This window comes from Microtus oregoni, unplaced genomic scaffold (assembly GCF_018167655.1).
Source record: "Microtus oregoni isolate MIOR12 unplaced genomic scaffold, Mior012 000031F_ref0000149, whole genome shotgun sequence".
Lineage (NCBI taxonomy): Eukaryota > Metazoa > Chordata > Mammalia > Rodentia > Cricetidae > Microtus > Microtus oregoni.
In genome coordinates, this window is record NW_024543090.1 from 11,335,596 (window position 1) to 11,346,191 (window position 10,596).

The 10,596-nt window shown below is 33.4% G+C and overlaps 1 protein-coding gene and 1 pseudogene across 1 annotated transcript; both read left to right on the forward strand.

The window, feature by feature from the left end:
- Nucleotides 1-325: 325 nt before the first annotated feature.
- Nucleotides 326-1,239, forward strand: LOC121465549 (annotated as a pseudogene).
- Nucleotides 1,240-9,056: 7,817 nt separating this feature from the next.
- Nucleotides 9,057-9,995, forward strand: LOC121465878 (olfactory receptor 4F6-like). The gene has a single exon (XM_041679296.1). It carries the CDS (start codon nucleotides 9,057-9,059, stop codon nucleotides 9,993-9,995), a length of 939 nt encoding a protein of 312 aa, XP_041535230.1.
- Nucleotides 9,996-10,596: the final 601 nt, after the last annotated feature.

Consider the following 10,596-nt stretch of genomic DNA (forward strand, 5'->3'; position numbering starts at 1 on the left):
ACCATTTAGTCATAGAAGCACACATACACTATACAGATTTCATGTCTCACTTTGCATGTAGACAGAGAACTAGATGAAGACAGAGTCTGTGTTTATTGCATATGGTATAACCTGGCACAAGACACTTGTATATACAGTCCTCTGTGTTATCTGCCAGGCTATTGAACACTTGTCAAATGAAAAGAGCAAATTCATTTTCACAGGCATTACTATATAAAGAAGAGGATTTCTCACTGGTCTCAGCCTTTGCTTCTTTTAAAATTATAGTACATTCCTTTATAATTTTTATGGTTCTTGTTTATTTCAGCAAATATAATGAAGGTTAATGAATGAAACATATTACACAGAGGTGTCTGAATTTGTGTTTCTGGGACTTTCAACATCTAGACCAATACAGCATTTCGTTCTTTGCCTTCTCTATGGTGTTTAATGTAGCCATTGTGCTAGGATAAACCCTTGTTGTGCTTACAGTGACCTTTGACCCACAATTACATTTCCCTATGTACTTTCGTTTGGGAAACCTCTCATTTATTGATTTATGTCTTTCCACTTTAACTGTTCAAAAATGATTTCTGACCTATACTCTGGGCACAATACCATCTCATTCCAGGGCTGTGTCTTTCATGTATTTGTCTTTTATGTCCTAGGGAGATCTGAGATGGTGCTCCTGATAGCAATGGCAGATAGATATGTGGCCATGTGCAAACCCCTTCACTGCGGGATCATCATGAGCCATTTGACATGCCTTTTGCTTCTGTCTGGTGCTTGCATTGTTGAATTCTTGTACTCAGTGGCCCAATTAGCTTTTGTTTTTCATTTGAGTTTTTCTGGTCCTAATAAGATAGATAGCTATTACTATGATCCCCCTAGGTTTTTTAGACTGGCTTTCAAGGACACCAACAGAATGGAGTTCATGGTTGCTGTCAACAGTGTCATCATTTTTATTGGCACCTTCTTCGGACTGATTGTTTTCTGTATTGTTATCCTGTTCACTGTATGGAAACATTCATCAGGTGATTTATCCAAGGCCTTCTCTACACTTTCTGCTCACATCTCTGTGGTTGTATTGTTCTTTGGACCATGCATCTTTGTGTACATGTGGCCTTTTCCTACTGTCTTGCCATTCTGGACTTCATGATTACACCCATCCTGAACTCTGCCATTTACACATTGAGGAACAAAGACATAAAGGTGGCAATGAAGAGACTGAGTGATCAGCTCCTGTATTTAAGAAAATGATCTAAAGAATCCCTAAATGTTACTCAGAGGGAGTTCAATATGCTCGAATAGTAGATAGCCTATATAACAATGTTGTTGTAGGCATATAACTATGTATATCTTTAAGATAATATAGTCTCAAAATTAATTATGATGCAGTAAATGACATGGCATAATAATCTTTATGGATATATAAAATTCTGTTTTATAAAAATTAGCTACTTTTTAAAGATTAATTTATTTTTATTTTGTGTGTAAGATTTTGACAGCATCTTGGATGTACTATTCATCGCATGTATGCAGTGCCTGTGGTTGCCAGAAGAGGACATAAGATCCTCTGGAACTGGAGTTCCTGATGGTTGTGAAATATGTGATATGGGAAACAATGTCTTCTGTAAAACTGAATGCTCTTAATCAGTAAGTCATCACTCTAGCTGTAAAGAACAATTTCTCTATCAATCAAAGTACACTTACCATGTATTCACATAATGCATATTTTATTAGACTTTCATAAACATGGGAATTTAAATATCTTTATGGATATATACAATAAATTCAGAAAAGTGATAGCCACATTATGGGAGTTTTATTTATTAGTTTTCTGAGAATCAACCTTTATGTTTCTATTATGGCTATAGTAATTAACATTACTGCCAACAGTATAGAACAATTCACACCCCTTCATCTTGCCCATATTTATTCTTAATGTTTCACTAGTGAATATCAATTATGCATAATGATGAGTTTTCATTTGAATACATTTGAAAAAAGTATTGGGTTATATTGATTCCCCACTCTGTTTTTTTTTTTTTTTTTGCCAAACTACCACACCTCCTAATCCCCTTCATCTTCTCAACTAACTTCACTTCTACTTTCATGAATTCTTTTGTAATTCTTTGGGTTCCATTAGGGTTCTTTATGGGAGCATAACATTTTGTCAGTGGATTGACTACTAAAGGCAATGGCTCTCTATTTTTTATATGCTCTTGTCATGCAGTGGTGATCTCTCTAAGAAGACCCCTTCCATGACAGAATTTGAGGGGCCCAGTTGAGTACAAATTTTATGAAGATAATCATAGCTGTTGTGAGTTTGAGTGAAACAACCCTGTTATGCCCAGAAGACAACATTTCACACACTTCTACCATTTATCAATTTCTTACATTCATTCCTTCCCTCATTCTTTAAAGATTCCTAAGTCTTAGGGAAGCAAATGTCAAGATTAAAGGATCTTGCACTTCATTTGAAAGCCTTTACACTCCAAGTTAAATTCATGAGAAACACTTGTAAGACTGTAGGTTTCTCTCTCTGTGTGTGAATATGTGTGTGTGTGTTTGTGTTTTCTTCTGTCTATATCATATTTCTTTGAGACCTCGCAGATTCAGAATTGAGAATATCAGCAGGCAGTGCATCTATCTGTTGTTAAAGGCAAGGAAAGTAGAGTGCGGATATGAAACAAAGCTTTACATGACAATGGTTAAGCATGAATTTAAAACATTTCTTTCTTTAACATTTCTAAACAGCTAATATGGTGCAGGAGAATTGTCTGTATTCTGTCAATCATGTTTTAAATAAACGCTAATTGGCCAAGCAGGAAGTATAGGTGGGAAAACCACATAGGAAGTAGAAATGATGCAATGAGAACAGGAGAATTCTGGGAAGAAGGAAGTTGATTCCTCCCACTACTGCCCAGACTCTGGAGAACCAAGATGTGAGCTGCCCTATGGAGAAAGGTACCGAACCATGTGGCTAGCATAGATAAGAAAAGTGGGTTAATATAAGCTACAAGAGCTAATAAGTAGCCTGAGCTAATGGGCCAATCAGCTTTATAACTTATAGAGATCTCTGTGTGATTTTCTTTGGGGTTTGCCGGCTGTGGCGTACCGGGCTGGACAGAATCCCCAATGAGCAGGACTTATGTTACACTAATATATTAAAAGAATGAAGTGTTATTTCTCTAAAGATGCTACATGACATTTATCAAAAGGAGCAGGTGATTGGTCATCTTTTCAGACTGATCCGTTTAACTGGTCATCAGTGTTTTCAGTCATGCTTGTATGAAAAAAATCAGAGAGGATCAGGAAAAATATTCCCATCTCAAATGTTTCTGTGTTAATAAAAAATATTTCTGTGTGTAATATATCGAATTGCAAAAATCTCTGTGGGCTGGTTATGAAAATCAACAGTAAAGCACTTATTTGAATACACACCCCTCTAAAATAATTATAAAAAGAACAACTAAATTATTAATAATATTAATACTATTTAGGATATTAACTATTTAAGATTATCCTAAATAACATTAATAAGAATATTATTGGTGAATAACACTGATATGTAAGAGCCACACATGTTCTTACCATTGGGTCATGACTTTGATCATCTAATTACAAACAAATAGTATATTTTAAATTTTATGATTTTTGAGTCTTAGTAACACTATGTGTTCTTTATTATTTCTTATTCATAGTAATGAATCTATAATTAGGAATGATTATATAACCTGGGGTAACTACAGAAAGTAGGACATAGGGAGAAAGTCATGGCTGGCATTATAAGTCTATGTAGCTATCAATTACCAGTGTGGTCCTGGATTCTAGAGAAGACACCTAATATTAATGTATTCCAAATTCAGTGTAATTTCTATCTTTTTGTCTACAGATATTTTAACTCTTACCCTGCATCAAATAATCTTCTTTTGTGACAGATATAGAGTATTACAGACACCAACCACTTGTCAAAATACAAAGAACAATACACCATGTGGTACACAAAACAATTCCTACACCAAAAGCTCAGATGAAATCAAGGAAGAGTGAGCAGAAAGATTTTAAGAACCAAGTATCTAGGACTCCTGATATAAGTAATATGTTCTCTATCTATCAAGGAATCTTTAAGCATTAAATTCCAACAATATGGGAATCTAAAGAAGACATGTATAATGACTAATGTGGACTAGAGACATCTCACTATCCCTATCCATAGGTGAAGAGCTTTTGCACACACATCATGCACATTAACTTATGCATATATATACACACACATATATTAAACAACATATATTGAATTAAAAAAATAAAGAACTAAGGCTATAAACTCCATGAGGACCTAAATTCTATTTTTACTACAAAATTCCTTGAGAAAGGTAAATGAGAATATATTAAGTATATATTAATAGTCATTTTGTTTGGTTTTTAAATAGTATTTTTCAAAATGAGTTTTTGACGATGGATTCTTGTCTTTTTGCCTAAGAATAAGTGTATAATTTTTCTATAGGCATGTTCATCTTTTCCTTTATGTTAACGTAATATCGTGTAAAACTATGCTTGGATTCAAAATACTGTTATAATTACTATACTGAATATTAATTTTAAACCATTCACATTAGATGTTATTTAGGTTACAAGAGAGTAAACTGTGAAAATAAATAGTATATTGTACATAATATATATTGCTTATCAATTGTGACTATCAATGTGTAGCATTAGGTTTGTTTGCACATTTTTTTTTTCTGAGCAGAATGTGTAGCCTTTAGCAAGCCTAGCATTAACCAATGAATAAAGACCATTTGCCTGAATTCTTCACTAGAAACAAGAGCTCTAACTTAATTATGTGCAGATGAATTATAATCTTATCTAGTCACTTAATAAAAATAATATTACATAATTATATCACAATTTTAATACATAAATAATATATATATGACCTGAGAAAGTTAAGATGGGCATGAATTTTTATTTTCATACTATAGCAATGATACAAAAGAAAAATGGACTGTCATGAAGCAACTTTGTTTGAATATTATATAATATTACCTTGATAATCTTTGTCTTTATATGAAATGTATAGTTATATATAGAAATAAATTTTAATCAATATTAATGACTTTAAATGGAAACACTAATTGCATAAAACAATTAGCTAAAACTTGCTATCATGTTCCTTACAATATTTCTTGAATATGTTTGTAGTGCACCTGGCTATCATAACATCAGAAGACATAAACCAAACTCACAAAGACAAGACTTTGCCTCATAAGTGAGGTCTGAGCTTAGGTAGAATAAGATGAAAGCAAAAGGGGACAATATGGGATGTGTAGTGTGAAAATGGGAAGGTGTGAATGGGATGTGGATGAGAGAGCGTAATAAAGATATTTAATATTAAAAGATATGTAAATATATGGCACTGCCATAAATCAATCCATTGTTTTGCAATTTATATGTTAACATAAATAAATTAAATTTAAATTATACTCAATGAATTAGTAGCTACATGTTTTTCAATAACATTGGTCAAAATGATATATAAATTGTACTGTGTAATAAAATATCAAATGTTGGTTTTCTTTAAAAATATTTTACTTTGGTTTCCTTTATTTTTCATGAAATACTTACTAAAACAACTAGTATTTTTCTCTTTGATGCAATGGGATTTTGAAGTACAATTCCCATGGTAAATGACCTGCAGACTTAGGTCACCAACCATCAGTTGGTCACAAAATGCTTTTGTCAGCTTGTAGGTAGTTAGAGCATTGGTATTAAACACGCAGTATCCAAAAGGAAGACACATTCTAAATGATAAAGTAATAGTGGAAATACTGCTGTCTAGTATTTGAGGACACCTGGTAAGTAGAATTTAATACCATACTAGCATTAGCAGTAACTTTCTGTGTACAGCTAATACACAACATCTCTGTACATGCAGAGTGTTCCATCTTCAATACTATTTTTCTTTCAGATATACGTATTGGGCATCCATTCATGCTGGGATTCCCAAAACATATTTAGAAGTTGTATTGCGTAACCCTATGTTTCATTTTAATTTTTGTAACAAATTGGAGGTTAACAAGATGTTGAAAATAGTCTTATAAAGGATAAAGAAGATGAAAGCAGGAAAAGGGCAATACACTGATTCTAAGGACTTGACCATCTCACACACAGAGGTAGAAAATCTAAACATGGAGGCTGTTAGGGGTTTCAAACAGGAGATAGGTATTAGAAGACTCAGGAAATATTCATTCATGTGCTACCTTTGATTTTCTCAGTTTGCTTGTTGTGTGTCTGAGCCTTGTTCCTCTGACATAGTCTTGGTAGGTCAGTTTGAACATAGCAACAAAATGAGCCTTTAAATTTTACTCCAATTTCTTCCATTGTAACCTATATAGTGTTAACTTGCTTTTTTCTACCTTATCTACTGTTATCTTTCTTGGTCCATGTCTCTTCTCCCTCATTTCTTCTCCTTTAGCATCAATCAAACAGCTGATCAATGTTAAAATAACTAGCAATGAACTGCTCTCACATGTGAGATTTTTATTGCTGATGAATCTGATGTTGAGAAAACTCTTGTAGAGTGACATATATTTAGGTGAAAATAATTTTTCTCTAATTTTAAATCCTTATTGTAACATTAAATGCTAGTTTGGATAAATTTGAAACCTCTGTATTGAATTTATAGATCTGTTCTTCCTGAATCTAGTATTTTGTATTTACAACTCCACCTTTGGTTAATGTTGATACAAGATTCTTTTAGATTGTTTAAACAACACAGAAATAGAGAATTTATGTAGGGACAGCCACTTACAATTCTATCATTTAGTCCTCACCATTACTGGTGTTATTTGGTGTTTCTTAAAGAATGTTTAAGTTTAAAATGTTCACAAATAGTCATATTACTGTTTTTATACTTTTTCTTGTTTTTTTTTAGGTAAGTATAAATCTCTCTAGACTTGCCTGTGTAAACCTATTCTGGTGATTTTTAATGTGTCATAATATTTCATTGTATGCTTATATTAAAATTAATAATTCATTCTTTACACTTTTAGACTATAGTCTCTGCGTGAATATATTTGTCGCATGTTTAATATTCAGTCTTGTAATAATGACTATATTTTAAAATCTATTAAACAGCAATTTGTAGTACATATACAAGGTACAAAATGAGATTTTTATTTAAAGCCTTAAAATGTTCAGGCTCTTTTGCTGATCCATCTCTTCTGCCTTTACAAATCTCTCCTTTTCTCTCCATACTGATTTGCAGAACAGAAAGATTATGACTGCTGATGGATAAAGAGAACTATTTGACTTCTTAACTGTGTATGTTGATCTCATTGTGAGTTTTCTGTGCAAGTGGTACTACTTCTTCCATTCAGACACCTTACTTGGCAACATGTTGACAATATTATGAGTGTTTATATTCTGAATAAGTGATGACTATATTTTTATACTTATGAGTACAATATCATCAGTGAGAAAATGCAAACACTTGGAATCAATAAACAAGAAAGATAAGAAATAAACCATTTTATGAAAACTCTGTTAGAGCTTGTTTTTTTTTTCAAACTGAAACAATGGGTTTTAATCATCCACACAGTAAAATATACTGAATATGTATATATTTTGTATTCCAGAATATCAATATTTTAAATTTGTAGATAGCATTTAATTCCTTTAGAATTTTGATTAGAGGTCCTTTACAAAAGACGTCTCCTCCAGTTGAGCACAGTGTTCTAGTGTACCTGTTCAGTCCTGCTCTATTTCATCTGGTATTTAGAATATAATTTCTCCACTTGTGCCCATACAGCACTGGCTCCTTGCCTCACCACCTCATTGTTTCCCTTTGGTTATGGTACTTATGATATATTTATAAAGAACAGTGTGTCCAGCCTGACTGCCCCAAGTTGCTCTGAGTTGTAATAAGTTGTTGTAATTTCATTCTTAGAGCAACTTAAGGCAAGGAACCAGGTATGAAGTGAGTGATGACATGAAAATGACCGTAATAAAGAGGCTGGAGGAGAGCTTGCTCGTTTCTGTAAAGTGTGGAATTCAGATGTAGGATAATCAGTTACCCCTTGCTTTGCAACATGCTGACTCACTGAATCTTGATCTTACTATTCCAGGTAAACTGGAGGCTGGTACTCCCTGAACATGCTGTTCCCTTCACTGATATGAGTATGTACCACTTACTCGGCTTTTAAACAGGTGCTAAGTTTCTGAACTTAGGTCCTCATGTACGCACAGCAAGCACCTTACTCAGTGAGTCATCCCAGCAGCCCTTTTTCTGTTTTATATGTTAATCATCAATTGAGGCCAACTAATGTTTATGATAGAAAGCAAATATGGCTTGCATGTTTTATTTGTTACATTTTGGTATGAATAATTCATCCACTCCCTAACACCATATATTTCTCCGCGGTGCTATGACAGATTATATGATGTTCTTTCTAATTTTGTATATGACCATTTGAAAGTATTAATTATGATAAAGCTACTGCTTATTAAACTTCACAAACTTATTGTTGGTTTAAGAAAAAAAGTTCTAAACATAGATCTAAAATTATGTCTGGCCTGTCCTCCATTCTGATCTCCATCACTCTTCTTCTTGCCTATTCGTCTTCCTGTCTTGGATTCTTTGTGTGAACTAGTTCCAAAGACTATCTCTCATTCTCTTGAGTAGTAACAAGGCTATTATCAATGAGTGACAACCACTATGATAAGTCACATACCTGGGGTACTACACTGTTGTCTTTCTTAAATGTGTTGTCAGTACATGTTGCAATGTATATAGATCCTGATAAACTAATAATCTATTTTTTACATGATTTTGACCTAGGTCTTGACGTATAGTAAATAACTACAAACTATTAGTTGAACAGATAAATGAGTTAAGGAAATTTTCAAATTACTTTCTAATGACTATAAAATTGTTTTGTTTTAATTCATTCAGAAATATTCTTAATTGTTTTTTCAACTATTTATTTATAATGAATTCTTTTAAAAATTCCTTTGTTTTCAGTCCCTTAGGTAACAGAAAAAAGAAAAGAAAAAGAAAGAAAGAAAAGTAAATGTTTAAAACAAATTACACAGAGTTGTCTGAGTTTGTATTTCTGGGACTTTCAACATCTAGACCAATACAGCATTTCTTTCTTGCCTTCTCTATGGTGTTTTATATAGCCATTGTGCTAGGAAACACCCTTGTTGTGCTTACAGTGACCTTTGACCCACATTTACATTTCCCTATGTACTTTCTTTTGGGAAACCTCTCATTTATTGATTTATGTCTTTCCACCTTAACTGTACCAAAAATGATTTCTGACCTATACTCTGGGCACAATACCATCTCATTTCAGGGTTGTGTCTTCCAGATATTTGTTCTTCATGTCCTGGGGGGATCTGAGATGGTACTGCTGATAGCCATGGCCTGGGACAGATATGTGGCCATATGCAAGCCCCTCCACTACCTGACCATCATGAGCCCATGGACGTGCCTTTTGCTCTTGTCTAGTGCTTGGGTTATTGGGTTACTGCATTCTGTTGCCCAATTAGCTTTTGTTGCTCATTTGAATTTTTGTGGTCCTAATAAGATAGATAGCTTTTACTGTGATCTTCCTCAGTTCATCAAACTGGCATGCGCAGAGCCCCACAAAATGCAGTTCATGGTTACTGCCAACAGTGGGTTTATTTCTGTAGGAACCTTCTTCTTATTGATTATTTCCTACATTGTTATCCTTTTCACTGTAAGAAAACATTCATCAGGTGACTTGTCCAAGGCCCTCTCTACTCTTTCTGCTCACATCTCTGTGGTGATTTTGTTCTTTGGACCATGCATCATTGTGTACATGTGGCCATTTCCTACTTTCCCTGTGGATAAGTTTCTTGCCATTCTGGACTTCATGATTACGCCCATCCTGAACCCTGCCATTTACACACTGAGGAACAAAGACATGAAGGTGGCAATGAAGAGAATGATTACTCAACTGCTCAAGATGATCAAAATGTCTTGATCTACAGAAGTACAACATGCATCTTCTGATTGCTCTCCTAAAAGCATAGCTGGAGACTTCTTGGTTGAGACTATTTATTTTCCTTTATCCAACAGTTTAAAAAATGTTGGATACTTTATTTCAAGTTGACTAACATTAATGACATCTTAAGTGGAGTTTATAATTGTTTTGTACTGACTATACTCTTATTATCCATAGAAAAGCTAAAAAGCTAAAATTTCTATCCACATTATTTATTTGCAAAGCTATTTTTATAAGTTGATATCTTCCAGTCTTTCTTGAGAAAAAAAGAATTTATACTTATATTTTGGCAATCAAAGCATGTTCATTTTATATGCTGATTGAGAAATAGTTACAATTTTTTTCTTACATCATACTATGAATTTGAAAGGTAGTGAGTTGAATAAATTTTGAAAATATCTTAATTTCTAAGAAATTAAGCTTTTGCTGGACTTCACAGCCTATGTTAATAAAACACCTTTCAGTAACTAAACTTAAGACCTCTAGTCTGTTATATACTCAAACTTTTTAACCTGGCTTTAAGAGAACATTGTAAGAACCATTCTTAGTTGCCTTGTAAATGACTTTTACAACCTAATCG